Source organism: Molothrus ater, chromosome 8 (genome assembly GCF_012460135.2).
Source record: "Molothrus ater isolate BHLD 08-10-18 breed brown headed cowbird chromosome 8, BPBGC_Mater_1.1, whole genome shotgun sequence".
Lineage (NCBI taxonomy): Eukaryota > Metazoa > Chordata > Aves > Passeriformes > Icteridae > Molothrus > Molothrus ater.
Window position 1 is genome coordinate 24,683,382 of NC_050485.2, and position 18,765 is coordinate 24,702,146.

At 41.9% G+C, this 18,765-nt stretch overlaps 1 protein-coding gene across 1 annotated transcript in view; it reads left to right on the forward strand.

The window, feature by feature from the left end:
- Positions 1 to 4,500, forward strand: part of SORCS3 (sortilin related VPS10 domain containing receptor 3) — a 268,925-nt gene extending 264,425 nt beyond the window's left edge. Inside the window, exon 27 of the mRNA XM_036385525.2 lies at positions 187 to 4,500. Within this exon, the coding sequence (XP_036241418.1) occupies positions 187 to 251 (65 nt within the window). The 3' untranslated portion in view covers positions 252 to 4,500. The remainder of the gene's footprint in view (positions 1 to 186) is intronic.
- The last annotated feature ends 14,265 nt before the right edge of the window (positions 4,501 to 18,765 follow it).

The window sequence follows — 18,765 nt, forward strand, 5'->3', positions numbered from 1 at the left end:
TGCTGGTCAGCTGACCTGTAGCAATTGAGTTTTCTGCATGCTCCCTGCTTATTGCAAATACATAAAAAAATGTGCATCTTTTCTGTCTCTACACTTACACTACCACATCCTAAAGAGTGAGAAGCAATACAGACCAAGCTGTTGAAGCCACTGCACTGATTCTCTTCTCCATTTTCTCCTCCACAGGAAGCATCTCAACAATTGCCAACAGTGAAAGCACAAAGGAAATCCCCAACTGCACTAGTGTTTAATACTGAGAATCCACTTGGTCTACAGCATTTCTGAATTTTTATTTGTAATTATTATTGTTATAATTATTATTATTATTATGAAAAAAGAAAGAGTTATATGTCATTATTATCATTTGGGAGGGAATGGGGTGGGCTTTTTGTGTTTACCAGGGCTGCATTCATAAATAGCAGAGGTTCTTCATATTTAGGGAATACACATCAGATTAGAAATAAAAAGCAAAGAATGAGTCAAGTGTGCAATGAGATTTGAATGCCAGCTTCCTGTTACATACAGAAAGGGAATTATATATTCAAATCCAACAGATAGGTGTCGTACCTTAGGCAACATGTTGTAAGTCAATTGTCCCTTTTCAGCCCTTTTCAGAATAAGTCATGAATCAGCTGCTTCATCCTGCCAGAGGGTTCAGACTGGGTTGTTGGACCAGGCTCTGCAACATGCCAACATCCCTCGCTTTCCAGTGACATGCATGTCTCAGCTTTTTGCAGGATCTTGCCTCTTTTAATTGCTTTTAATTTCAGTCACCCTCTGGCACTGTTGACTGCTGAGAAAGGAAAAGACAAAATCAGAGCAAACCCACACGTCAGTGTTCCTTGGACCACAGACTGGCTGGAGGGGACAGCACCACAAGCAGAGGAGGAGCGAGCCTGAGTTTATGAATGCAGCCTGGCCCCTGTGCATGTGAATAGCGAGGATGCCGAAGGCCTACTGTAGATATTTACAATGTACATAGCTTTTTATTTCTTGGGAAATAATTTAATGTTTAGTAAAAGAAGATATGTTTAAAAGAAAACCTGAACCACACACACACACACGTGCACGCCACGTGCACACACACACACACACACACACACACACACCACGTACAGCCAGCCAAACAGGGACCCTGGTGAGCACTTGAGTCACACTTTGGTTCCAAGTGTGTTCCAGTTGTCTGTCATATTTCAATCTGACACTGCTCTCTATAAAGAGAGTAGTTTATTTCTCTATGTATAACTGCAAGCCTTTTTTTACATATATGTATATATATATATGGTGTCATTTCCTGTGATGGAGCAGAAAAAGATATTAGCAGCCAGACTATGAGCCTGTCATAAATATTTTAATGATGTTTATCATCTCTTCATCCTTGTCACTGTTGCCCACTTCTGAGAATGATCTTAGTGGCATCTGTTAGTGAAAATGAGGAAAAGAATCCTGAAATATTATCACCATCTCTGTGTAGGTAAATATCAGTGGCCTTGCCATACCCAGCACAACCTCAGCTCAACAGTGGGGCGGGTTGCAGCAGCTTTATTCCCAGGGGGAAGTCATGCTTTTTGCAGCTCAGCTGATGAAGTGAAGTGCCATTTAGGATGTGTAAGAGTAGTAAATTTTGGCTGAACATGATGCATGCGATTAGGGACTGCTCTTTGGAGAGGGCAGTGGAGGGTCACACCTGCATTAATGAGCTGTGAAAGGTCGTTTCTTGTGAGTGCTGCAGAATGGCAGCTCCCAGCTCAGAGTGGAGATTTCTGCATGGTGGGTTGGTGTTTTCTGATCAGAATAGGGAGGTTAATGAAGAAAAGGAATTGAAAAAGCTCTTTAGAAATTTTTTACTACACTGAACTGAGGATATCCCTATGAAGAGGTGGAGTTTTGGGGCAAGAGGTTGATTTAGTGGTGAGTTACTTTTTATCCATTTTTCTTGAGTTGATGATGTCAAAAATGAACCTTATTCTGCAGAGTATTGGCTTGTAGGACCCAGCAGGAGGGAAAGGAAGATTGGGGGGCATGTCTGGGAAGATGTTTAGTCTTTGTGTGATAACAGGAGGCAGAAATAACAGCAGATGACAATGTTTGTTATAATTTCTAGGATCTGGGTACAGGACTTCAATCGCCTTGAATACACCTGGGCTGAAATGAGGAGATGGCTGGAATTTGGGTGTTACTTGCTATCTCCCTGCATTGCAACAGGCCAGTGGGCTACAAACCAGCCTCGGCCTCGTGTGTTCACTCTGTTAGTGGGCTGGAATGTCTTTCAAAGGTTAAAATCCTGGTGGCTCTGCAGGTGGAGAGAAAACTGGTTAAACACAATTTTGCAAAACTCAGGAAGTGTTTCAAGATTAAAATTGTAAACCTGAAAAATAAGGAAAAACTATTTCTTGAGAAGTACTAAAACTAAATATTCTCAGGTTTTTTTCAGTCAGTTTTGTGGATTTTTTTCTGTTGATTTAAAAATATTTATCTTCTGTTTTCCCCCTCACTTTCCTGCTCTGGGTTCTAATACAAGGTGAAGAGCAATGGCTGTGTTATTCTATTTAACCTTGGTTTCCATCCATCACAAGTGCATAAACTGTTGCATTACTGTCTCTGTTCTACTGAAACTCCACAGTAGTTTGCAGTAATGGCCCAGTCTGATGATAAGACTGTTAGCACAAGGCCATAGCTTCCCATTTAGGTGGAGGTGGGAGGGATGTACATAAACAATGGTCCCATGGGCTTTGAGCTGAAGTGTGGGCTGATCTCAGTCTTTGCTGATCATTAGGATTTGAGGTACTGCTGTGGTGAGCTGCTGCAGAGGGCCGAATGTAAAATACTCATTATTTTCGGTATTAACTTTTTTCTTTATAAACCATGAGGCAAAGTGATGATTTTCATTGTTGTTTGGAATTTTATAGGTTTTTCACGGGCTCCATCTCATGCTGTTTTAAGAAGAAAGGCAGAGGATTACAGTTTTCACAATTTTTTTCCTAATTTCTTTTCACAATTTTTTTACATTTTATTCCTTTACACTTTTAAAATTGCTGTTAAATGTCTCAAATGGGAGAAAGTAAGAAGGAAAAACTGGGAGTAAGCTGTTGAAAAAATGGAAAAAAATTCACTTCTCAAAAAGAAATTTAATCTCAGTGAAGGCTGAGAAATTTCTGAATGACAGTTTTGGAGAAACATCTGTCTAGAAAGTCATTTTCCATCCAAAATGATCCTAAAGTATCCTACAAAGCAATCAAGAAAAATCCATGAAGCCAAAACTGCCATGTCAGAAAAGCCTGACTGATTCTTACGTTTGCTCAAACTTCCTCTTCCATAGGACTTGGTGGGTGTCACTGCCTCTCAGTGCAGTTTGTCACACCTGTCAGGACAGGGTGTGGGCTCCAGGCACGTCCCCAGGGTGTGCATGGCACCACATTTACCAGGTCATTCCTGCTCCTTTAGGGCACAGTGATGGCTGATGGCAGCTGGAGAAAGCTTGGGTTCATCACTGAAATCTGCTCCTTTAGAATCCAAAAAGAGTGATTACTGCACTCCTGTCTGTCCATGGGACCTCTGCAAGGTTTGGGCTGGGCAGCCAGCCCTCTTCACCATTTTGAAAGTGCTGAGCTGCAGTGTTAGCACAGACTGGAGTATTGGCCACTTTTATTTGTCTTGCTGGAAAATAACAACTTGGGGTTGTCATTAGGGTTTTTCCCCCTGCAGGTTTTACCCCTGAGGGAAATGCAGTGGAAGCTGTAGATTGTTATTTACCTGAGTAATGAGGGAAAGAGGCAATGGCATCAATGGAACATAAATTGCTCCCACAATGTAATTATATAAAAAGAGGAAATGAAAGAGAGAGAGGCAGAGAGCAAGAGACTGGGTGAGTGCCCTCTATCACTGCCAGCCTTTCCCCCATGATGGATTAGCTGTAATTTAGGATTAATGCATGAGATCTGGAGACTAGATGCAGCTTCTGGTTCTGTGTGGCTGACAGTCTGATATAAAATGAACCTTTGTTTAGTTTAACCAGTACTCAAGAACCCCAACCCTAAACCTGGAAGGATCAGAGGTGAGACCAGAGTGGCAGAGGGCTAGAGAATGTTTCAGACACAGTTGCCATCAATGAGAGCCTGTGTAGGAAGTGTGCATTTTCTTTTGGACTAAACTTTGGTTTCACAGATGTACAAAGATGTCCTGATGTCCTGTTCTCCTCCCTTCCCCTTCAGTCAGCTCCCACACCTATTCCAGGTCTAATGAACCAAACCAGAATCCTCACATTCTTTCTGATGATGTTGGACAGTGCATTAAACCCAAACCACCACCGTGGTTTCAAAGGATTAAATGAGACAGACAATTGCAATACCTGTATTGAACACAGTAATACAACTGCATGAGTCATATATATACATATATATATACTGTTCTTGGTTTTATTGTTCCATTTGAATATTTCTACTGTAAAAAAAGGCAGTGGTTTTGAAATTGTTGAAAATAAATGTATTTTTGTACATCAGAGTTACCCCTGGCTGCTTTTTCAATCCTTGTTCTTTTTAGATTTCCTTTTGGCAAAGTCTTCTTTCTCGTCTGAATTTCCCTTGCCATATCTATCCCTCCAACTCTGTTATTCAGGGTCATGCAGGCACATGGAGTGTCAACAGAGAAATGTTCTAAGGCAAGACTTTTAAGATAAAACAGAAAACAGCTACCTCTCCTTCCTTCTTAGTGCTCCTCTCAAAAAATAATTATCTTCTTACCTTTCCATTCTACAGGCTGATTCTCTTTGGAGCCTTGGAGGTGAATAGGAGGGGAGAACACTCTGCTTGTACAAGCACAACCCCATAAATCCCATGCTCTCACCTGTCTGATTTTAGCTTGTAAGAGACTGTAAAATGCCAATGTGGGAAAAAGAAAAGAAAAAAAGTTTCTTCACTCCTTGGCACAAGAGACTGTTGAAAAACAGAAAAGGGCATGGAAATATGTCTCTGGATATGTATCAGCCATCTCCACCCATGCACATGCATGCACACCCCACGCTCCCTCCTTTCCTTCAGGTCTGAGGTCCATAAACTGCAGTTGTTTCTGGTTTTCCTTTATGTCAGAAAGCTGAGAAAGTCAGGCAGTGAAGGACTGGGTTGGCCATCCCTGAGTGTCATGTATGAGATGCTTTCAGCATCACAGAAGACCTCTCAGCTTTTGAAATATTTGTGTCTGCACATCTTTACAGCAATGATAGTGAAACACTTGTGTTCTTGGGATCCTGAGCTACAAGTTATGGACAGACAAGCACAAAGGATGAAATTGCCATGGCTTAACAAGCTACCACTGAGACCCAGTGCTCAACTGTTCAGAAACCCAGCTAAGTGCAGCTGTGGAGTCAAGTGCAGGCACTTAAACTTCATAGCCTAGAAACATGAGCAGTAGCTCAATCTTTGCCTGAATTCAGCTGGTTTTTCTGTGATGGATGGACCTCTTATTCCCTTTATTAAGGGCAGTGTAAGCATTGTTTACTACATTATGAAATTGTCATGGTTGTGCCAAGTACCCCTCTATCAGGGAATTGGTGCTCCTCAGGAAAATGCATCAGAACTGCTCCTGGACTCAGCTCCTCCCTGTCTTGTTTCACTTTCACACACTTGACCAGGCTGAGGCTCTGCTTAGCTGACTTTGCCTTCTTTGCCTGGGTCTTCCTTTCCCTTGGCCCTCTCCCCAGGGAAGTACTCTGATTATTAAGGACTATCAAAGCCCCATTGCATTACTGACATATTATTGTAATACATCACTTGAGTGCTGCTCTGCTGTTGTATATCATGGTGCTACATCAGGGAAATGGCAGGTGACAGGAGCCCCAGACCCAGAGACTGATCACTTTTCTAAGCTTTATGGCCTGCTTTTTTTTCTTTTTTTTTTTTTTTTTTTTTTGCCAAAGCCAGCAAATAAAGGCAAGGAAAGCAGTATTGGAGTGCTGCCATGAAGCTTTCAAAACCTTTAAATATATTTACCTCTACATTTTTCCCTTGACCCTGAAACACTAATTAAACAAATTTGCTGATGTTTCTGTATGAGACCATAGAGATGAGTTTATTTTGGGTCACAGAGGAAAGAACAGTTGCTCACTAGGAACTGTTTCATATATGTCTGTGAGGGAGCAGAAAAGAAAGATTTGTCCTTGCAAAACAAAAAATAATAATAATAAATAATATTTTATAATAATAATTTGTTCCTGAATTTCAAAAAAATTATTACTAGTAAGTCAATTGACTGTATTTTAAATGTGCAGGTAAGGGTAGGACTGAAGGCAATTGTGCTGTTGATGTTGGGATTTTACCCTTGATAAATATAAAAATATTTATTTTACAGTTGCTTTATAGTGGGTCTACCTGTTCAGGTCCCCTGATATCAGTGAATTTAGTCTTGATTTACACCAGTTTGAGCTCTCACATTAAGAGGAGTTACATGCAAACTTAAAGGATGGAATAAATCCTTTTTAATGCCTCATTGTGAATGTCAAGCAGTTTTCAGACCAAAATTTAGGGGAGATTGTAATACTACTACTAATAAAAAAATCACATACAGGGATGTAGTTGGAAGGAAGAAGTAGCATGTTTATTAAATTAAACAGAAATGTTATGATGATGTATGTTTTTGAAATCTTCTATTGGCTATGTGAACCTGAAAGGCAAAAAGGACAGAAAAACTGGAATCCAGATGTGAAGCAGAGTGAGGAAGAAGAGAGGTGGACCAGGCTGGCTGGGGTCCTGTGGCTGACCAGGAGGCACAGTGAGAAGCACAAGGTTGGTTAATCATTTAATGACTTTAGCACAGGAAGTTTCTAAAGTCTCAGCCTGGATCAACTGAATCAATAGAAGATGGAGAACATTCAGGCCATATAAAATGGAATCATCTCTGCTTCTACATCCTGATGCTCAGCATTGAAATACATATTTTAAGCAAGTGATTACCTACTGAAGTGTCCCATTGTTGAGCACTGAGCATCCTGACAAAGCAGATTTGGGTGAGTGAGGGCTCAGGAAGAATTTGTTGGCCAATTTCAAAGCTCAGTTTAGGATTGCATGTGATTTTATTTAATGGGTTGGGTGGTTGCTGAGAAAAAGAAGTGGCTCCTGATGCAGGTTGTAAGGAAAATGGACCTGAAGAGGTCAGTGGGGAAAGAGAAGGAAGATGGATGACAAAACACTGCAATATTTCTCAGTTCATGGGACACAATCGTCCTTCATGGATATTAATTTGTCTGTATGCTGGGTGAAGCATGCAACAAGTTAAAATCCTTGGCTGGGAGGGGAGACAAGGATGAGCCTTAGAGGGAACCCTGTGAATCAAGAACTGACTACAGCGATTGTCTGGGCTAGACAAGGGATGTAGCTGCCTTTCTTGTCTTTTTGAAATGAGCATTCCCTGAAAAGACCCTCAGAGAAACCAGGGACAGTAGAGAAACTTTAATGAGTACAAAGGGTGGTGAAAATAATGTGAGATAATCTGACAACCAAGATAAGTCAAAGTCAGCCTTGGGGGCATCTGCTGCTGCCGCATCTGGAAACATTTGGGTGCAGTTACAGTGCCCCAACATGTACACACCCCTCATTTCAGAGTGGTTCTGGGTCTCATGAAAGTCCACAAGGATGGAGAAAGGCTGAGACCAACAACATGCCACACAGAAAGGCTTCTCTTCCCTCAGGAGTCCCCCACAGCATGCATGTGCTGAAGGGGGTGAGGCTTATTGCAGGCAAGTTTGAAAGTCTAAATCTATTTGTGGCTCTGGACCTTATTGCCTAATAACATCAGCTACACTTGGGATACTCCAAGATACTGTTAGAAAAACCTGTGAGACTATGGTTTGAATTTTGTAGGCTATGCAGAAAAGTCTCAGCATAAGCTTCAACCCCACTTTCACCCACTGCACTTTGGGACTATGAATAATTTACAATATTATAATATTTACTGGGTGAACAATTTGTTCATTTCTAACAGGAAAAGTCACAGAAAGGGCAAGCACATGGCTTTTTTCCTGTGGCTTTGGTGCAGGGGAGCCTGGAGAAGATGCTGTTGGCCTCAGTGGGCACTGTCCCCCTGGATCTGTCATTAACACCTGCAGACCTTGGGGCACACCCTCACTCTGCACAAACACTCACAAGCATGCCACAGCCTCTATAATTTACCAGCAGAGGAGGGGGATTTAAGAACAGCTGCAAATTACTATCAATTCAAAATACTTTCATCGGCCTTGAAGCATAAAGTGATCCTGAGTAGTAGGAGGGAATTGAACTTATTTATTTATCTGCTCCACTAATGAATTTTTGACAAAGCTATTTGGAGAACAAGATGTGAAGATGATGCAAAGTCTAAGCAAATTAGGGAAGACTATGCCAGGCTGAGAACCAAATTCCTGCACATGAGTCTGATGGAAGTTTCTGGGCTTAGGAACTCCTAAATCAGTCCGGCGTTGCTCCATGGGGATGGAGAACAAGAGGGAACTGAAGAAAAGGTTAAGTTCCTTACTTGAGTGGCTACTTGGACTTAAACCACTTACCTAAGGTCATGCATTAGTTTCTGTTTTGGGCTAAGGTGAGTGTCTCCATGCAGTTAAGCTCCATCATGTCTGAATCCTAATTTCCATTTGTAGCTGCTGCACACCAACAATCTGCAGACTGGGCTGGACCTTCCCCACAAACCATCTGGCTTACATTAGGAACTCTGGCTGTAGGAGAGCCTAAAAAGGACACCTGGACTGGAAGGTGGCAAAGAGTGGGTGTAATAGGCTTTAAAGCAATGCTGAGGGTTCACTCTGAGCCCAGAAGGGTGCTAGGGTTTTTATTTGTTGGTTTTCTAAGATGGTAAAACCCTGCCTCTAGTTTTTAAATAATAATTAACAGCTCATCAGGAATGTTGGCTTCAGAAGTTATTACTATGTTTCAACAGATGTTCAACCAGTCAGATTATTTAATTAGCTTCATGCTCTTTAACCTCATAAATCTGTGAAAGCTGTGGCAAGGAAAAGGAAAATGAATTCATGAAAATAAATCAATACCTTAGACCTTAATATAGCCTAAAAATTTTTGATCCAAGCACCACTGAAAAGTTTGGGGAGCAAATGGAATGCTTGTCTTTGGGCTATAAAATCACGTATGAACACAGTTTTAAAAGAAAATGCCCTGGATTCTCAGCACAGCATTCTTGGAAAGTGGGAAAACTTTTACACACAAAAAGCCTTTGTGGGTAGGGAACTGGTTTGGTATTGGAGAAAACTTGCATGTGGTCCCTACCTCTAACAGTGACTTAAGATGTGACTTTCAGAAACTCTGTTTTTTCCTGTCCTCCTTAAACAGTGGAAATGTTGTCTCAAGCACAGCCCAACCCTAAGGATATTTCTCAAAATTTCTCCAGAGAAGAGGGTCACCATTTCAGACAGTATTTGGAAGAAAATCTTCTCTGCTTCCTGTTCACTAGGATACCTTGGGAGACTGGCTCCCTGATTTCCTCACCTCTGTTACTTCCTTAGCTTGGCCAATAGCAGTATCTCTCCTTCTGTTATACTAAAAGCCTTTTTATGTTATTTTGAAGTGGATGGATTGATAGATAGCCTAGGAACCTGCCAACATATCTGCAGAGCCCCAAGGCCACCCTAGCCAGTGAAGATGGAGCACAAAGTGACAATTTGGTTGCTTCACTCTCCATGGTTCATCTGTAGTATTTGGGGCTGCTGCAGACAATAAGGTTAGTGCTCAGTGTGTGCGAGTCTGACTTTGGAAATGATCCTCCTCTCTTCAGTTTCAGGCCATTCAGTGAGCAAATCTTCCTATTGCATGGCAAGAATCAGCCACTGCCAAGATCCTGGACCAGCAGGAGGTAGACTGGTGCCTCTGCAATTACTGCACTCATACACTGTGTGATTACAGGGGACACAAGTCGGTGAATCAAAGCATACAGTGACCCACTTCATCCTCAACGTGCTTGGAAGTAAAGGGTTTTATTCCCATGTGTGGTATTTTAAAATGTGTTTCCCTCATCTTCATTTCAAAAAAAATACTTTGTTAACAGACTTTTGCCCTCCAGAGACCAACTTCAAACAAGACATCATAGAGGAAAAGCTCCATTCAGTAAGGGCTTTTTGTAACTTTGTTGGCTCCAGCAAACCATTTTTTTCCTTATTTTTTCCTTCCAGCAATTTCATATAATGTGTTTCACAATATGCCTAACTTCCATAAATCAGAGGGGATGAAAACCTGCACATGGCAGGAATGGATTTGCTCCAGAAACTTCTGAAGGTCAGTTTTGACTTTGCTCTGAGCTCTGTGGAGTGGGATTGAGGTCAAGCATGGACAATATAGTAATTTCCTTGAATCCTGCAATTAAATGGTTTTTTTTGCTGCATGAACCTGGTAACACTTTCTACACATGCACCAGTCATTGCTCTGGACTGTGTTTTCCTGACTGCAGCACTGCAGTGGGTCTGCTCCTCCTGTTGCTATTCCCATGGTAGGAACTAACCTCACCAATTGCATTTGTCTATTTTCTACAATCAGATATTTTCCTATGGATGTGTTATGGTTTGGTTTTCTGGCTAGCTGCTTTCTTTCACCTCCTGCACCACCACCTACTTCTCTGCCTTTCTTACTTGCTTATATCCCTGCTCAGAAATTCCCACCTATGCAGCCAGTTTAGTGGAGAGGTGAAATTCACCCTTGTTCATTCAAAGGTGGGGAAGAGGAGAAATCTGGCTGTTGAGGATGCCCATCTTCTGTATCTTTACTTCACCACTACAAAATTTAAGTTCAAGATGTTCAGGCAATGTGAGCTCCCTCCTTCTGAGGGTTAAAACCCATCATCTGCTGTGTCTGTCTGCAGGTCAGGGACACCCTTCTGCTGAGGGAGCATCTTACTCAGGCCAGGCTTTGATGTCACCTGTGAAGAGATGGCAGGACTCTGAGCTAGTGCTCTCATTCCCCTGTTCCATCCTGTAGGAAAACAAACAAATGATTTTTACATTTGTTGCTTTTGTTGCTTCTCTGTAGAAAAGATGCTGCCTTTATATATGTTGGTCTCATCACTTTTTAGCCATGACAGAACTAAGAATGAAATTGCAAGGGAAGAAAATGCTTGTAACAGTTGCTTTTTTTTTGATGAAAAATACCTCCCAGGTAAAGGGAGACATTTTCTCTAATAAATCCCACATTTTGTGCAGGGCATGAACAAGTAGGGCTGAGATTTTCACGGTATTGCCAGTACCCAAACAATCTTCTGTTTTCTAGCAGTTAAAAAGAAACTGTAAAAATATCTTTCCATCCAATCAGGAGGGCTTCTTTTAGAAGCTCTTCTTTTAGAACTCCAATGCCTTTCAAAACATAGAGTTTTTTCCTTCCCCTTTCATTTCTTTAATTTTTTTTTTAATGAAGAATACAACAGGGATTAAAATGAAAAAGGATCTGGAATCATTTTGACTGAGAGGAAAGAAATATTTGTACATTATTCATTGTACTCTCGGTTATTCATCAAAAGTTTCATTCTTCAACTAAAGTCTTTTCCTTATCTTAAAGCCACTGACATGAATATATATCACCAAGTTAAAAAGATTGAATTACACTTCTCCTGCTGCTGCTGAGATTCATGGAAGCTCAAAGCCCAGCCTAGTCCCTAGGTGTACCGAGCCACTGCATTTTATGATTTTCGGAGAGCAACGCTAACAGGGTTTGTCTCTTCATTGTGATACGGAGATGATTGAAAATGTGCTGCTGTATTGCTTGATAAAAGACCGTTGCCAAAAAGGAGAGCAGCTTTGTCATTTGAGAACATTACCCATGGGGTTTAAGAGACCTACTTGACAGCAAAAGCTCTAGCAGGTTTTTTTTTTTAAAGCAATATGTTCTCCATTGCCACTGTCAACAGCTACAACAAGAGATAAGAAGGAGCTGAGATGTGATCCATAAAATTTTCCCCAAGTATTGTGTTGCCCCATAAGTACCACGGGAACAAGTGACATTTTCTTGCTTGTTCAGGGAGAGAATCACTCTTGGTTTGTGCTGCTCTTGTCCATTCCCCAGCTCACAGTTCCTGATGTCTGTCCTGTGGGTGCCCAGCTTTGAAATGAGCTGGGCAGAGCACGGCACGGCAGGCTCAGTGTGGGGGCACTGACTGCCCACCCCAACTCGCTGCTTTTTGGAGTTGCAGGGGAGACTTTTGCTGCCACAGTAACACATGAAGTGCAAAGAAAGGTGTTTTAAAGTGAGTGAATTTGGTGTGTTTAATGTGCACAGGCAGGACATGTCCTCTGCAGGATGTGCTGTGATGTCTTGAGGCACAGATGTAGGGAGGCTCTACAGAGCTGTGGCTCATCTGTGTGATGGCAAACAGAGCCATTTTTAGGTCCTGCATTGTAGGGTTAGCAATGAGACCAGAACACTCCTGAGCTGGCAGCAAGGCTGTCCCTGGTGATCCTGTACCAGGGCACAAACTTGGTGGCATCAACTTCAAACTCACTGATATGGGACAGTGAGAAGGGCTCGCACATGTCCTGGCTTTCCTAGTGCATCCTGATAATGAGGTTCTTGGCTCATTTTACGTGTGACACACAGGGGCTTAATTTTTTCTTGATCTTTTTGAAATACATTAAAAAAGCCAGTTCACCCCAAGGGGCCTCAAATTCATGACAGACAGAAAAGAAGTGCTGAGCCCCTCTCTCATACCTGTGTCACAGGTGCTGATGCGGGTGCAGGGGCAGGTGTTAATGTCCCAGGACCAAGGAGCCACATCCAGGCTGCAAAGTGCTGCTGTGACCTTTAGCAGGAGGGAACTCAGTGGACAAAAAATCCCCTTGCTCCTTGTGGCCTAGAAGAGTAAGTTCAGTTTAATAGATTCCTAGATAGAAATAACATTTTCACCAAGTTTGTTGTGCATTTCTGGATGCAAGGCTACCAAATAGTGTATAGGATCACAGCAGCACCAACACAATGCAAAAATGTCATCTAAGGATGTCCAATGCTGTTGCACAGCTGTTTGCTTTGCTAGCACTTCAGACCTGGGGCATTTCACTGCAGAGCTGGTTCTGTACACAGCCACACAGAGCCCCCCAGGCCCCCTCAGCCACCTGCTCCTGTCATGATCCACAAGTGCATTTTTCTGCCTGTCCTGGTGCTTGGGCACCCACCAATCCTTGTTTTGCTCCATAACAAGGAGTGCTTGATGATCTGCACTGACCCATATGTCATTTTGCAGGAACATGCCTTTGATTGGAAAATGGGCCACTGCAATTTGAGAAGGACTGAGCTCCAACCTGCCAAGGGCATGTGGAAATAACTTGAACTGAGAGGAGCTTGACAGAGGGAAACCGTATCTAAAATCCCCATGGAAGTTCAGGAAAACTGGATAAAATAATGACAAAATGGCCAGGAAAAAAAATTGTGACTTGGTTATTCACATTTCAGATGAAATGGAACGGGTTTAGTATGGTGGTGGAGAGAAATGTATTTTTAGAAAACATAAAGGGCCTTTACACTTCTCTTCCTTGTCCTTGACAATTCAGTAAAGGTTGTTTACCTGGTTGCCTCACTCCAACCATAATACATGCAAACTTTTTCCCTCTTGCTGCTTAAGGTTCAGAAAAGAAGACTGGGGTTTAAACTCAGCCCATGTAGCCCTTCGAACTTACCGATTTGAAGAAACAGATTGTGAGAGGCCCAATGAGAAATCCCATTTCTGTGATTTGAATACCCTTCCTTCTCCCTAAATTATGAAGTGATGCTGGGCAAAAAAGTAGCTGAGGCAGTGTGGTTTGCTCTTGTGCTGGTTGAGCAGCAGGGCTGAACCAGGCAGATGACCAATTAGTGAAGGCAAATAGCACAGGAGCAAACTCTTTTGAGCCAGGCTGCTGCTCCAAATGAAATGAAGGGGTTTTCGGCCTGTGCCCAAAATTAAATGAGGCTTAAGTTAATCCAGATGTCCTAGATATGCCCTCAGCATCAGTACTGGTGTACACTATGCTTCTGCTAGGGGGTGTTTTTAACAACAGGACAGAGACTGTGAGGAATTTGGAGAGGTGTCTGCTTTGTTTTGAGCTCTTAAGCCTCTTTGTTTCCAAGACCTGTGCAAAAGCCTAAAGAGGTTTTTAAAGCATAAATAAGAAAATACTGAAAAATCCCACTTGTGCCGTTTCTGCTACCAGAAAATGTGCCAGTAGGAGCAGGTTCCTCACAGCCCACCAGCTCTTAAGCTGCTGGACTGGGAGGATTGTGTAAATCAGTCACTCACACCGACTTCCAGGGAACTGCACTGGGCTTACCAGCCCTGGCTCTGAGCCCTTGCAGAGCTGGATTGAGGTGTACCAGGCCAAAACTGGCAACAATCTCTTCAGCAGCTGCCCTTATTTCACAGGTTAACTTTTTGTCTGTTTCCCCCTTCTGACCTCTGGAGCTCTCTCTTTCCACGTGAGCTGAGCTTCCATGAAAACGATTGTTTAATGGGAACATCTGGTGTGTGAATAGAAGACTTATACTCCTTTTCCCTTTAGTAAATGCTCATTGCATACCTTAAAAGTTGATCTTTAGTTTTCATTCCCTGAACAGAGAAAAAAATATGGATCATTACCTGACAGAACAGCCTGTGCTCTTTAGTTACTCAACATGTGCAGGTGTAAATTGTGAGCCCTGACTTATGAGCTTTTATCATAATTGAAAGGTTTCTGCTGTAAACTCTTGTTTTCTGATGAAAATGTAGCAATCCTTCTTATTGTTCAATTAGTGTTAATTAGATGTTACCTATGTGCAATACTCCTTTTCTTTCAATGACCACAATCTGGGATATTTCTTTTCTGGGAGGAAAATATCTTACAAAAAGAACCATACAAAAATTTCTGATTTCTTTTACATGGGTGCTTTTTAGAACTGTGGAAAATTTTAAAATGAAAGACAAGTAAGTATAAAAAATGTATGATTTGCATTCATATATTTACTTTCCTTCTCTTCCTCTTTGCAATGCAGGTGGTGCACAAAGATAAATGCTGCATGGGCTTTTATAATAACTGGCTTGGCAAACGTGGTGCTGTTGGTGAATTCATAGGCTCCATAAAGTTTTGTTCATGCACTCTGATGACTTTTTGGCTTAGCCAGCTGTACTTGAATTCCTTGCCAGCTGAAAATGATTTACAATCATCCAATGGGAATTGTATAAACCATAGAGAAAAAGTGGATGTGCAAAGTTTTAGGGCAAAATGCTGCATATTAACACAGTTTCTCTGATACTGATTCATGATGACTCCCAACAGATGTTTTGATTTATGCCATCCCTGGCCCTGACATGAGCAGTTTAGGCATGAAAAAGGTTGAGGCTGACCTTCCCTGTGAACTCAGGAACACCTTAAATGGGGAGCTGGTATCCATGATTTCTTTAGGACAGGCTCATAAACTCTACAGATGAGAGTAGTTTGGCAAACCCCATGGCAAGTAAAATGGATATAGCAGTGGGCAATATCCATCCCTGCTTTGAGTGGCAAGGTTCTGCTGTGAATCAGCCTGGTACAGCAGTGGCACTGATTGTACAAATGAAATGATGGGCACTGGTTTACCTAAATGCATTGGCGCCTCCAGAAGAGACAAAGGAGAATTGTATTGTTGGGATTGAATCATTAATTATTTTGGCTAAGGGAGAGTGGGGCAGGCTTTCACTCTCTACAACTTCCTCACTCTGTACAACTCCCTGAAAGGTGGTTGTGCTCAGGTGGGGTCGGTCTCTTTCTCCAGGCAGCAGTGACAGAACCAGAGGACACAGTCTCAACCTGCACCAAGGGAAATATAGGTTGGATATTAGGAAAAGGTGTTTTATGGAAAGAATCATAAAGTTCTAGAGTGATCTGTCCAGGGAGGTGGTGGAGGGTGGTAAGCCATCCCTGGAAGTGTTTAAAAAAAGACTGGATGTAGCACTCAGTGCCATGGTTTAGTTGAGGTGTTAGGGCTGGGCTGGACTCAATGTTTTTGAAGGTCTCTTCCAACCCAGTGATTCTGTGACTCTGTGTGACTTATGGCATGAAGCAGCAGCTTCATGATTCTGAGAATCATGAAATAGAGCCATTTACCATTCTTTTGGAATGATTCAATGTCAAACAGACAGAAAATTATGCCAAAGTATAGAAAATGCCATCCTGGCCTCTCTGTGTCAGGTAGAATTACCCTTCCCTGCTAGCTTGGGTCAAAACTAACAAGTAAAATGATTTACAGTGGCCTGACTCATCAGCCTGTGCCTCATCCACCTGCCCAGCCAACTGTCAGGGCAGCACTGGCTGCATCCAGCTCTGCAGTTGTTCCAGTCCATCCCCAGTCAAGCCAAGCAAGGTGTACACACCATTTGAAACTGCCTGCACATGCTGTTTGAATGACAAGCAGAAAGGGAAACGCCGAATCAGAAACCAGAGCCTCCTTTTCAATGACTGACATGCTGGGGCACGTGGAGTCCTCGTGAGGATCCCCTGCCCTTCACTGCCCTGCAGGCTGCAGTAAGCAGCAGCTTGTCTGTCTATTCTTACTTTACTTTTTTCCGCTCTGCATTGACAAAAAAAGTCATATTTTGAATAAAGATGAGAATTTGTTGCTTTTAAAATCTACTTAATCTACTTGCAATTCCCTGTAGGGGAGCTCTGAGCCTTCTATAAAAGACCTCTTGGTCCTTTGGCCTCGAGTTTTCTGAGATATTCAGAAAATCTGTGCCATATCAGCTGGGACTTTCAAATGACCTCATGTAGCACCAGGCACAGTCTACATAGGACTGATTAAAATACATTCACCTGGTAAATGACAGCTTAGCTATCTTGAAAATCAACTCATTTCCTCTATCATTTGGAGACAATGTGTCCCACTCTCTTCATTTCTGCCTGACCATGTCTTCTTTTGCTGCAAGAAGACACTGCTCTCTGCACAGGCAGCTTGGTCCCACTCCTCTTCCCCTCTGCTGCTTCTCTTTCAAAAATGCAAACACTGCTCATCAGGAGCCTGCTGTTTCCTAGACATTTAATTACCAGCCTTGTGACACTGGCAATTTGGATCATTTTGCTCCAAGCATATTTCATTGTGCAATTATAGTATCAGGACTGTGTCAGGTGAGCTTACAAATGATACTTTGAATGCCTCTTTGGGGGTTTTGCCTGTGTGTGGTGTTGTTTTGGCTCACTTTTATCCAGCTTCAGTCTCAGAAATAATAGACTGTTCATTTATTCTCTGGGTTTTAACAACCACCATAGTAACTATCAGAAACCACAGCTACACAACATTACACACCTTCATTTATTATTTCAATGCTACCTTCTGAGTTTTATCATGGAAATGGGCTGAGTTAAATGCAGGTAAAAGGGAGCCAAAGGAGATTAAAGCCAAGACTGCCACTCTCTCTGCTGTGGTCAGAAACTTATCTTTCAGAATCTATTTTTGATTTACTAACACATGTATTGGAAGTAACAGAACTTAATGACAGAGTGGCTGAGTTGCCAAAGATTTCCCTCAGAAAGAAAAGAGATTAGGAGTGATCTTCTGACCATAAACACTAGAATTAGCACTCCCTCAGACTACCCAAACCATGATTATTGTTTGTTCTAAATTCTGTTTAATCAAGAAATTGAAGCAAAGAGGTACATTCTGTTTTTAGAAGTTTCTCTGACGAAAAGGGAAAAATGGTCTGTTGGATGGATAATTTCCTTCTTGTTCTCTTCTTTCACTTTTCCCCATCACTCTAGGAAAATCTTTGTTTATCTTTATAGAAATTACCCTTTAGCTAAAAAAAAAAAAAAATTCAACCCCCAAAAAACATACCCAAACCCTAACTTAATGATTTATTTCCCCAAGAGACTTGTATACTTTATCTGTGGAGCAACTCTCTACATACAGGCTTCTATTTTCTTGTTTCCCTTTAGGGGGTATTAACTATGTAAACAACTTCAAAACAAAGAGGCAGGATTGTTTCATTAGGGAAAACCATCCCTGCTTCCAAAGGCCTCCTGGGAAGCAGGAGAAGTTCATTAAAGCCAGGGTGATGTAAAGGCTTTGTGTGCATGCAGAAATGGAACCACCATGAAACATTTATGATCTCAATGCATTAGCAAATCTTAAGCTAGAGTAGAATTAGGCTGCCTCTGGGGACCCAAGTGCACCTCCTTGGATTTTGTTTTTAATGCTAGGGAAAATCTAGCCTTCAAATTTTAATTTCAAGAGCAAAACACTTTGATGGTGTGAACTGAAGAAGGCAATCAGGCTGGCCTTGGGCCACTGACATAAAGTGAGTGTCCCAATTGTCAGCTGCTGCCCTTGCTCCAGTCAGTGGTATTGCCAAGACAGAGCTGATTAATCCATATTGCCAAATAAAGGCTCGCCTGGTTTCTTTTCCTTTTGATTCTCCATGAGCAGAGTCCACTGCTGAATCACTTTCCTTGCTTTGATAAGTATCCACATGCTGGCCATTTATAAAGCACTGGAAAGACATTTGGCAGTGTTACGTCAACAGTAGGCAACTGTTCCAGGCTGTATTAATCCCAGTGGAAATTACTGTATAGGTCTCTCCTGTGAGTTATGATCTCTATTAAAGCTGGGTGACATTTCTCCAAGGAATATTTTGTTCAGCAATGGCAGAAAAAAAACACAATTTCAGATGCATTGAAACCCTCGAAACAATTTATGCTGAAATCTACAAACATTATCAATCTGAAGAAAAATATATACCCCTTTCCCCAAGAAATTTAGTTTAGAAATGATGGATCAAGCTTGTTTAAAAGTTGTTATTGAAAAAGGAGAACAAGCC